General features: G+C 35.7%; 1 protein-coding gene and 1 long non-coding RNA gene across 7 annotated transcripts; both read left to right on the plus strand.

Moving 5' to 3' along the window:
* Window positions 1–2,811: 2,811 nt before the first annotated feature.
* On the plus strand, window positions 2,812–10,126 carry LOC101246162 (glycolate oxidase 1). 6 transcript variants are annotated; one of them, XM_069287716.1, is made up of 13 exons: window positions 2,856–2,965; window positions 3,681–3,906; window positions 4,753–4,913; window positions 5,051–5,175; window positions 5,942–5,988; window positions 6,095–6,172; window positions 7,565–7,689; window positions 7,820–7,886; window positions 7,978–8,040; window positions 8,127–8,196; window positions 8,334–8,434; window positions 9,052–9,156; window positions 9,467–10,126. In XM_069287716.1, the coding sequence occupies exons 2-13, from the start codon at window positions 3,799–3,801 to the stop codon at window positions 9,650–9,652; spliced, it is 1,236 nt and encodes a 411-aa protein (XP_069143817.1). In that variant the 5' UTR covers window positions 2,856–2,965; window positions 3,681–3,798; the 3' UTR covers window positions 9,653–10,126. The 6 variants fall into 6 exon arrangements, with proteins under 6 accessions (XP_010324901.1, XP_004244966.1, XP_069143817.1 ...); XM_010326601.4 differs by having other exon boundaries at window positions 3,681–3,760; window positions 4,750–4,913; XM_010326600.4 differs by having other exon boundaries at window positions 3,681–3,760.
* On the plus strand, window positions 6,883–7,142 carry LOC138337626 (uncharacterized). The gene is made up of 2 exons (XR_011210976.1): window positions 6,883–7,012; window positions 7,095–7,142. It is a non-coding gene; the product is annotated as an uncharacterized lncRNA (long non-coding RNA).
* Window positions 10,127–12,108: the final 1,982 nt, after the last annotated feature.

The raw sequence follows: 12,108 nt of genomic DNA on the forward strand, positions 1-12,108 counted from the left end.
TATGATTATGGTGGTTGGAAAGTACTTGATATTTAATTTCCTCTATTTGAAAAACTTGATCTTGTGTATTGCTGATATTGTGAGTGACTTTTTGTGAAAGTTGTAATTGTTGAATATTGAGTTTGTAGTTGAGGATGTGCAAATTTGTTGAAACGATGTTTGATAAGCTGGGTGCTATGAAAACTGTGAACTGTTAGGTTGGGCTGAATTTTATGCAGGTTGTAATTGTAGAGGTTCGGTTGGTGTGTAAGGAGTACCCGTATTTTATCCCCTTAGTTTGTGTTTAGAAGTTTACTTGCTGAGTACCGTGTGGTTTGATACTCACCCCTTGATTCTACAATTTTTTGTAGGTTATTAGCTTGGACCTTTGTGATATTTCTCTTCTCTTTGTCCGAGACTTCTTGTGGAGAATTTTGAGGTAGTTGCTTGTTATCTCAGCAGACCTACTTACTCCTATTTATGATCTTATTCTACTCGAGAAACAATGTCATTTGGGGGGGGGGTATTTTGAGTAAATTATGAAACTTCCGCATTTTATTGTAATAGTCGAGTTTTAGGCTGACTTGTCTTGGTGGGATAAGACGAGTGTCATCACGTCCATTTTTGGATCGTGACAACATGGTATCAGCGCCTCAGGTTTATAGGTCTCACGTGTGAACAAGTGAGTCTAAGTAGAGTCTCGAGGATCAGTACAGAGATATATATACTTATCTTTGAGGGGCTACAATGACTTTTTAGAAAAATCTTCACTTCTTCAATCTCTATCGTGCGTACTTGATCCTACTTTGATTCTTGCTGCTTTATTTCATTCACTCTCACTTATATGATGACTCGTGCGTAGTTCCTCATGTGAATAGTTAATGCGGTGCATGACTTACATATTAGATCTGGTATTAAGGTGGAAGTAATATACTTTTTGAAAAGATGAATGGTTAGATTTAGAATGTTAACAATTTGAAGGAGTTGTGTAAAGTAAGTTACCCTAGTAAAATAAATAATACTTGTATGGTATATATACGATAATTAGAGTGATTTAACAATTGAAAATAGAATGACTAAAAGGACGTTTAGATAATGAGCACGTAGCTTTGGAAACTACAACTAGTATAGTTATCATAACATGAATGGGTTGCTTAGAAAATGGTGAGAATAATGATGCACTAATTAAGGTTGGAATTTCTTACTACAATAGTATTAATGCTTAATTGGTTAGAGTTAATGAGTGTGTTACTTCTGATATTGACTTGACCTGAAAGAATTCATATAGCTTGGGCTAGATATGAAACTAATTTGCTAATATTTAACACCTATTTGATAGGTAGTAATATGTGGCTTGTTTGAATATGATCTTCTCGATAGGTATGATGTGTTCTAGTGTTGGATGTAAGGGACTTTCACGATATGATATTAGTGGTATATGAAAATGGATATGTTGCTTATAAAGCGTGAATACTAACTACATAAGAAGTTATTAGTTGTATCACATGCTTGCACAATGAGTTTGATGTTGCATTCACATTTGAGAAATCAACTAATTTGCTACTAATGTCTTCCTTTAATCCCCAACTAACCCATAAACTACTTAATTAATTAAATAAGACCAACTTAAATTAGGTAGAAAACTCGACCCTCACAGATGAAACCCCGATTGACGGGCCGTCTGTGAGTCGACGGGCAACCCCTTCTCCGTCCTGCACTCTGTCGTCTTGGTTAGAGATTGTGCAGGCGAGGGGCTTCCTCCAATTGTCTAAGTGTAGGACGATGGTGGCATCGACACCCCGTCGATCCACATACGAAGCGTAGCTTTCACCTCTGCACTCCGTCGATGAGTTCAAAGGTTGTGCGGGTGAAGGGGCTTTCTCCACCAGCCTAAGTGTGGGACGACGGTGACATCGACACCTCGTTGATCCACACACGGTTCGTCTTCTGTCTCGTCGATGCACACTGCCAGACAGTGTTGCCTTAAACTACAGGGGTCCTCATTAAGGGCACTTGGTTGATCCTTAGGGAGTCGTACCCGGACGTTTCAACTATGAAATAACTCAAACACCTATTAGCTACATTTCCACCAATTTTCGTACATTTCCAACTTCTAAAAGTTAGTCAAATATGCTAAGGTACACTAACATCCCTTTGAACCAACTTCCCCGGGCATCATGGACGTTTTGGTTCTTAAACCTTCTAAATGACCTATATTCATTAAAATTAGACTTAGAAACAGTACAACAAATTACTCGCAATCACAGAAAATTTGCATAATGATGATGACAACACGGGTTTTCTCGGAGAGATTTTAGAACATTTAAAAGACAAACAGGGTGAATAGACCTTATGACACCTATGTTAGGCTTTACAATGTGTCTTGGATTTTCAAGGTGTTACAACTCACTTTGTCGTCAACTCTTAGGGTGACATTTAATCACTTCAAAATTGTTAAGGGGGACATTTAAACGCATGCATAGTTGAAGTACTAAAGTAAGTTTTGACGCCAAGTTAAGAGGGGATTTGATGTATTTTTTCTACAATCATATACTTTTTCCGTTTAATAATAATTACCCATTATACTATTTTGAATGTTCTACTTTATAAAATTAAAAGATAATTTACACTTAATTTCTAATTTATTATTATCACTAATTATAGTTATTCTCTATTACAGTTTTTAAATTTAATTAAAAAATAATATCATAAAAATATCGTTCTGTTTATAATTTCTTAAAAAATGTGCAAAATCAATAATAAACAACTATTATTAAAAAAAAAAAAACATTCAAATTCTACCCATCTTTTGGACATATATCCACGCATCAAATTATTTCTATTTTTACTTCCCCAATCAAATTTCTTTACGTTTTCAAATATTTTATATTTATTTGTTCACCATTGAAAAAACTACATTAATAAAAAACCCTTTTAATGCCACCGTTTAGGAATTCCAGACAGAAGAAAAACAGCCACCGCGCAGGTCCGTTCGTTATTTCTTTGCTAAGATTCTGTTTGAATTTGATCAATGAGTGCTCTTTTATAAATTCTGAGAAAATATATGAATTTGATGGAATCTTGGATTTTTTTTGTTCTGTTTCGCGTTGTTGGATTGGATATCGGGGTTTGTATGAATTTGATTTGATTTGATTAATGGTCTTGTCTGAATTTATTAGATTTCTCAAGTTCAGTAACTCATTTTAGGTCATGTAATCATTCTTCTTGGAAAAAAAGTTGCAACACTACTAAAAATAGTAATGTTTTCATATGGAAAAATGACAAAGTTCCCAATAAGAATATGTTTCTTAGTGAGTTGGTTTGTTGGGAAAATCATGTTCTATAGCACCTATTTCCATTAATTCACGGTTTGTTTCTAGTAGTGTAATTGTTTTTTAATCCGGAGAACAAAACATTGATTGATTTATGATGTTTAGACGGAAGAGATAATGTGTGTGATTTTACGTAATGATGTTTTGACGAAACAAACAATGTGTATTTCCATTCAAAAAGGCAGGGAATATCTACTACTTGAGTTTATATGGAGTTTGACTAGTTGGAGATTTGAGATTTTCTTGTTCTAAATTTTGAAAAACTGCTTACTATTTTTTTTTATGCCTTAGTGAATAGAATTAATTGGTATGTGTGCTGGTATAAGGTAATGGTAACTCACACTGTTATGAATTTTTTTTTCCCTCTAGGCTTTATATCTCAAAAAGGGGTATTGTTGCGGTTATCAACAGTACATTGACGTTATGAATACAATTATCGTTATCAACAGGTCATAAGATGTTATCCCCTAATACACTTGATACTTAAATGTGGGGCGTCACGCGTTTTAATTTTAAAACAATCACGCTGTATCCTGAAGAAGGCGATCGGTTTAATTGGTGGAAAAAAAAGAAAATGAACAACACACTTCAAGGGGTGTGAATTTCTCTTGTTCCTTTTTACCCTGTATCCCACTTATAGATGGCTAGATACTGAAATGTTAAATCTGAATTGAGGGCAAAAATAAAAGCTTTTTGCTAGATTATGTGTTTCCTATGTTACACGCCAAGTATATGTTGCAGATTGGAACCCTATTCACATTTGGTAGATCAAACTGTAATCAAATATTCTGTAGAATTTTCAAGGGTCCATGATAGCATAATATTTAAATAGCAAATATGTGTCATTTTCCTATTGGATGATCATATCATCTTGCACATCTTGTTCTATCTCTTCCATTTTTAACAATTTCACTGATTGGAGATGAAACTCAATGAGTATTGCAATCACTTATGACCTATGTTGCTCGGACTTTTCAAAAATGTCAATGGGTGCGTGTCGGATTCTGGTAAAGTGAAGTAGTGTATTTTTGGAGAATCTAACACGGGTACAACAACGAAAGTGAAGAGTTTGAGCAAACTAACTTATGACATTACACAGAGAAATGTAGGCCCGTTGTACCAAGTTATCATTCTGCTGCTCTAGGGAAGTCAGCCTAAATTATTGTAACTGTTTACACTGACCCGGGAGCCATTTCAGTGGTAGTGCTTTTATGTTTCTGCACACACATTTTTTCTAACTGTTTCATGTTTTCATTTTCTTTAGTTCCATTCATTTTCTCTTTTTTTTCCCTTTCTAAATTAAACTTGTATTACTCTTTTCTGTTCATTCTCATCGTGTCCTAAATTTTTGTTTCACGTGATTCTTTGTTGACTTTCCTGTCAAATGATTTAAATACCAGCCTTATTGATCTTAAATTCGTTATGGTATTTGCTACAGCAGACAGCACTAATGTTTCATAATATGGAGAGTGTTACCAATGTCATGGAGTATGAAATCCTAGCAAAAAAGAGGTTACCCAAAATGATATACGATTATTATGCCTCTGGTGCAGAGGACCAGTGGACACTCCAAGAGAATCGAAATGCGTTCTCTAAGATTTTGTAAGTACTTCTATAAAGGTATCGACACTGTTGGTATTCTGACCTGTTAACCTGAAGCATTTGAAATGTAATAAGATTGCAAGTTTGAAAAGAATTATCTTCTATAAGCCACTAAGATTTCCTCTTCTTCCAAATAGGTTCAGGCCCCGTATTCTTGTAGACGTTAGCAATATTGATACAACCACCAGTGTCTTGGGATATAAGATATCAATGCCCATCATGGTTGCTCCGACTGCAATGCAGAAAATGGCTCATCCTGAAGGTATCTTCTATGGTTTGTTTGAATTATGGCAAAGAGAGCTCGTTGAGTTCTATCTATCGTTAGTGATTCGGACATGCATGTATGGATACTGGTAGATGAGCTAAAGTCTGCTGTTCTCATCTTCTTCGTTTCTTATTCTTGAAGGGATGATTACCCCGATTGGTATTAAAATGGTGCTCATAAAGAATGTTTGGATGGAACATTGTTTGTTTTCGATGGGAAACACTCCTGAAAGTCAAAATTTGAAATAGTTTACTTTGTTGTTTAGACTTTAGAGTATGTAATGCCATTTTTCAGAATTACAAAGAGAAATGATTCCAAATTGTAGCAAGTGTTTCACATCCTATCTTGTACAGTTGAGAACTTTGACTTAGCACGTCTCACGGAAAAAATACCAAGTGAGCTCCTTCTTTTAGAGTTATATTTGCCACAAAAACTCAAGGGGTTCATATCAGAAGCTTTAACTTGTTTTTTTTCAATAGCTTTATGCCATAGGTAGGCAACTGTTTGAATGTGGTAGCTTCAGTTAATAGCATATGCAAATCTAAATAACTATCAACTTCAGATGAACTTGAGACATGGTTAATACTGTGACTTTTGAGATTGTTAGCGATATTTGGCTGGAATAGCAGCATGTTTCTCTTATTTTTTGTTAGATGGTCTGATTTGGTTCATTCAGATATTGGAAGTTTTTCAATTTGCGTAAGTGACCATAATCTTGTGGTGACCAGTAACTCTTGTCTTATGATCTAATACTTTGATGCAGGAGAATGTGCAACAGCGCGAGCAACATCTGCTGCTGGTACCATCATGGTTTGGATTTCTATAGCCCCCTTCTGTGCCTAGAGGCTATAGCCCTAAATTTCATTATTTACATACATATCCCTGCTACAAATTGAAATTTAGTTGGTTATTTTAGACATTATCCTCATGGGGTACTTCCAGTGTAGAAGAGGTTGCTTCAACAGGACCAGGCATTCGCTTTTTCCAGCTCTATGTGAGTTTATCTGTTCATTGTTCATATTAGCTCTTATCTATTCTGTGAAGTAATGATCAAAAGGCTTAAGTGCTTTATTTATTTTCTTACCTTCGATGGATTTATAGTCATATTACAGAAGTCAATTATGGATGTGAACTAATATTGCTTTTCATGCAATTAAACAGTGAGAGAAGAGAAGTAAGATAGGAAGTGTCTCAAGAATTGGTTCATTAATCACATGCAGTAATTTGAGCTACGTGAAATAAGGAAGTTCCCTAGTTGTAATGGCATGAAGTTCCCCAATTGTAATGACATACATACTAACTATTAAGAAAATTCAATCAAAATATTCTTGGTGATTCTCTTGACTTTCAGAAAGTTCATTAAGAATTTTCTATGCAACAGGTATAGTGATTCTCTCCATTTTCAACATGCTGCTTCAAATGTTAGGTGGTAAAACAACTTAAGCCGCAAATCAAAACTGGAAAATTGAGTTGAATATCATAAAAAGTAGCTGCTTAAGAAGCATTCATTTGGCTAATATTTCTCTAAATATATTGTCTTTGGATATAAATATGCTGCCTTGATAAAATTTTAACTGTGGTGCTGTGAAACTAACTTGGTTGTGTTGAATCCCTGAGAAGTGAAGGAACTTGAGGAATTGGAGGCCACTAGTTTGACTAGGCGACAAAGGCAAATAAGCTGCCAACTTGACCAAATCCCTTAGTTTCAGACTCTTCTGATGCCGCACCCGTCTTGGATTCTTGAAAAATACACTACTTTTGGCGAATCCGATGTGCACCCGTTGGCATTTTCGAAGAGTCCGAGCAAATCCTGACAAACAAGATTTGGCTCGAAGTAGGTGTTGATTTGACAATGACATTACCAGACAATGACATAGTATTGATTTTGCAATAACTTATCGCTGACTGGACAAAAGTAATTTGATGACTTGACAGGTCAGCTGATGTTAACATATAACAGAAAAGATAGACATCGGAAAAAGGTGTGCTGCTGGAATGGTAATTGGAAATATACCAGAATAGTAAAACTTGAAGGGAATTAAAGCATTGGTCAGATGGGCAGCGTAAGGCCACTCTCCTGGATGCAAAATCTGTTTAGATCTCCACCAAAATCGTGGAGGCTCTGATACCATATGAGAAGAGAAGAAACAAGAGAGTTTATTATCGATTGTTTTTGAAGTCATTTTTTGTGTCTTTGCCAAATCTTTGGTCTTTGTTTCTCTGGTTGATTTCCTTTTTTCTTTTTTTGTCCTCTGATATTGTCTAGACCTACTCATTACTACCAGATATTTGTATGACAACTGGTTTAACATGCTTTCCATTTTTAGATGAGGTTATTATCTAGAACACAACCTTGAAACCTTTAGGCTATTATTGTACATTTCAGGTGTATAAAGACAGGAATGTCGTTATGCAACTCGTGAAAAGAGCAGAAAGGGCTGGTTTTAAGGCAATTGCCCTTACTGTGGATACGCCAAGACTTGGCCGTAGGGAAGCTGATATTAAGAACAGGTATTTGGCACAAGTATCTATTTTAGCAGTTCATGATCAAAAGGTTCTGATTGTTTGATTTGGTCTTTAGCTAGTCTTTTTCCATAGGCAAAGTTGATTGATATGGTGGTTTCCATTTGGCTACTTACAGGTTTGTTTTGCCACCTAACCTGTCACTGAAGAACTTTGAAGGACTGGATCTTGGAAAGATAGATAAGGTAAACAACATAAAATCAGACATACTTGAGACTAAAGTTTTTAAGTTGTGCATTTTTTTCTGACTGCACACTTTGTTTGGTGAACCTGCAGACTGATGACTCTGGGCTTGCTTCATATGTTGCCGGGCAAGTTGACCAGTCTCTTAGCTGGAAGGTATACTGCTGTTTTACTTCATCTGTGCAGGAAGAATGGATGTATACTTATTGTCATCTGAAAACTCTCTTGTCAAATTTGGATAGGATGTGAAATGGCTTCAGACAATAACACACTTGCCAATCCTACTGAAGGGTGTATTAACTGCAGAAGATGGTATTCCAAAATAATATACGTGAACACCCTGAATTTTTTTCTCTTCTCTCCCCCCCCCCCCCCCCCCCTCTTTCTTTAGACCTCCAGTTTCTTCTGGTCAATTGCATTTAATGACTTCCCTTCATTGACATGTTTAGCAAGACTAGCTGTAGAATCTGGAGCAGCTGGAATTATTGTGTCGAACCATGGGGCTCGACAACTTGATTATGCTCCTGCTACAGTTATGGCCTTGGAAGAGGTTAGCTTACTAGTTTATTGAATCTTTGATGCCTTCCTCCGTTGCAAAATAGTTGAACTACACTGCTCAACTGTTATTAAATTGATGGATATCACAAACTTTTGTATATTGTCTCCCCTTCCTTTTCCCCCCTCATCTATATAAACATGTAGAGAGTTATTATCTTCACCAGCTGTGCGTAGTAGAAAAGCCCGTAAAAGTTAAACTAATGGTGCTTTTCTCTTGCTTCTCTCTGTGCTTCCTTCACTTCCATCTGTTAAAAATGCGGGGTTTGGGGTAGGGGTAAAAGGGAGAAGAATGTAAATTGTGTACCAGGTGTGTGACTTTGTTACTGGCTGCTTGTTCTATTGCAAGTATCTATTGCTAATCAACTCGTTGAACCTTTAGACTGCTTCTGTCCTAGTCATTTTCTTAATCAGATCTTTGTTGTAGTTTTCTGTTTTATGACAAATAGTTTGGTTAGCTTGAGCCCTTGTCGCTTAATGCATGTAGGGGGCTGGGGCTTTCCCCCCATGACCTCTTTTAAAGGAGTGTCTGAGATCATAATCTTCAGATGTGTTTCACATGAACTTATTTCTTGTTTCTTCTGATAATTTCTGCCTCTTAAAAATTTGCAGGTCGTCAAAGCAGTTCAAGGAAGACTTCCTGTTTTCCTTGACGGTGGAATTCGCCGTGGGACAGATGTCTTTAAAGCACTAGCTCTGGGAGCATCTGGTGTATTTGTAAGTCAAAGCTACATCATTATGTGTCACTAATTCTAGAGTGTACCTACTTCAAAAAGAGAACAATTTACTCGCATTCTTATTTAATTCACATGATCGAATGTTCTCTTCTTCCTCCCTTGCCATGTTTTCATTTTTCTTCATCCTCCCTACCCTACCCTACCCTACCCTCCTGTCATCACCTCTTACGCACATCATATCTTTAAGGCTAATACTTTTACACATAAATCGGACGTTTTTTCATTAGGACAAAAGAGAGAATTTGTGTGGAGGTGCTGACAAGCAACTATTTTGCTTGATACATTTACAGATTGGAAGACCAGTTGTGTTTTCATTGGCTGTCGATGGGGAGGCAGGAGTTAGGAAAGTACTTCAGATGCTTCATGATGAGTTTGAACTGACAATGGCCTTAAGTGGTTGTCTCTCAATCAAGGAAATTAGTCGTAGCCATATCACAACTCCTTGGGATCCCCTTCGCATCACACCCCGGTTATAAGCTGATTTCTCAACTTCATGCACATGATACATACTTATTCAACAATAAAGGTGCGCCCTGTGAGAATAATGACCATTAGTTCATCGTCTTTTTATCACAATGGAGAAAAACAAGACGTTACACCGCTCTTCGTGAACGAAAATATATTGCATTTAGCAACTTGAAATTGCACTAGAGCCAGATATGTGGTTCAGATTTGACACATTGTTCCAAGACAAATGCAATGTTGCCCCAACATCTTCTAACATTGAACTATTAAGGCAAGGAACTTTTGATGGAGAAACACAAATAAATGTTGAGGGTGTTAGGCTAAATTTATAAGTTGATTTATAAATAATTGTGGCTTATTTATGTTTTTGGTTAAGCTCACAAGTCAATCATTCAAAAGTTGTATGTTATCATTTACAACTTATGATTTTTCAGCTTGTTAGAATTTTGTTCATCTTTTATTTGAACCAAAAATATTTGAATTTATTGTTTTTTTGTTTAAAAAAATAATTAAGAATATTTTTTTCATTCTGTAAAAAGAACACCTAATTATTGCTATTCCATCCATCTAATTTATATGACAGTTTAAATTTCATGAATCAACATGAGTTTTCTATGATTGAGATGTTTTTATACGTCTTTTGAAACATTCAAGGGCATTTTAAAAAAAATCTTTTTATATGACTGCTTAAATATTTTTAGAAGACTTAAATTTTCATACTCTAGGACACATCAAGAAATGTTGCCGCCATGGAGAAACTTCCATTTTGCCTCTTTCTTTTTTCTTTTAAAATCACTCAACTAACAAATAAGTACAAAGTAATTTTTTCTTCTGAAATGATTTTACTTATTTTTATTTGATAATGTTGATCATATATATAAGATCGTTTCATTTCGATAACGATAAAGTTTTAATGAAACTGAGAAAATATTTGCATATCTTAATCTTTCACGAATTAAAGTAATAAGATAAATATTTGTTACTATAAAAATTTATTATTAAGAAAAAGTATGGTAAAAAAAATATGGAATAATATACTTATTTGGAGATAGGATATTCTTTGCTCATTTAATAACGATTGAGGCATTTTTCGACTAAATTATTTACGATAAATTTTTTTAGATCAAACTATTAATTTAGAGCCTGGGGTTAAAAAAGATGATAATCAATGAATCATCATTAACTATGTTTCTAATGACTTTTATGAGTCTATCACAACTCAACAAACCAGGTCCCTAAACACAAGCACAAACGACACATAAAGTAATGCGTAAAGTAAACAAAAAAGGACATTTACATGGAAATTTTCTTGTTCATGGGAGAAAGAAATCACATACTACCTCACAAGATTTCAACGATAATTCCATTGATCAACAAGTCAAGATTCAGATTCCAAAATTCTGTAACGTGGTAATTAAACTCTTAACGCCTCTCCCTTCTAACACCTTTGTTACAAGACAACCAAACAATAATTTTATTCCACTACACCAACTAACTCTAGCTGATATAGACTTACTTCAATAAGAAGTCGACAAAGCTAACTCTAACTACAAACTTAACTCGACAATAATTACAACTGAAATGATCTAAATTCCTTTACAACATATGAGTAAATCTTAGACTTATATTAACCTCACATAGCAACTGAAGACTTCACTTGATCCCTCGAGCATGTCTGTTGTTGCATTAGAGAATATCTGCCTTTTAATGAAGAAAGACTACTTTGCTTTTGTGAAAAACTTGATTAAAAAAACTAGGTTATTTATTTTCAATTCACCAATACTAAATAGTAGTTCAACGCCATTGGCTGAGATATATGTTTCTCAGTTACCATGACTTACCAACCACTGTAGTTGTGGCTACTTTACAACTTTCATCTGAGGCCTGTCTGAAACTTCAGTCACTTATGGATCAGGTCCCCTACTAGATCTAGGGGTGGCAGGGGGACCGGGATGGCCCTGCCCCGGCCCGCGTCCCGACCTTCCCCGTCCTGAACCCGACCCATCCCCTAGGGTTTAAGGGGTGGGGGATGAGGGGACCGGTCAGGGGCCGGTTCACCCCTGCGTCCCGGTTGACCCGACCCGGTTGAACCAGCCGGTTCGCGGGATCCCCCCCTCTTTTTTTTTTTTAAATTTTTAAAAATTGACCGTTTAGATCCGTTGGGGAAACGGCTAGTGGCCCCCCTTAGCGGATTTATGCCCTTTTTGTGTTCGCAAACACCCCCTACCACCCCCCTACTTTTAAAATTTTATTTTAAATCCTCAAGTTATAATAATTACACTTTAACCCATTTTAATACTATAATTACACCTATCCCCTACTATTTCTTACAAAATCATCTATTCTCATTTCTCTCATCTATTTTCTATATCCTCTCAACTCTCAACTCTCAAGTGTCAATCTTAATTTCTATTCCATTTTAATTCTCATATTATTAGAATCTATATATTTCAATTTTCAATTTAAA

The sequence above is a fragment of the Solanum lycopersicum genome, chromosome 8, assembly GCF_036512215.1.
Source record: "Solanum lycopersicum chromosome 8, SLM_r2.1".
Classification (NCBI taxonomy): domain Eukaryota; kingdom Viridiplantae; phylum Streptophyta; class Magnoliopsida; order Solanales; family Solanaceae; genus Solanum; species Solanum lycopersicum.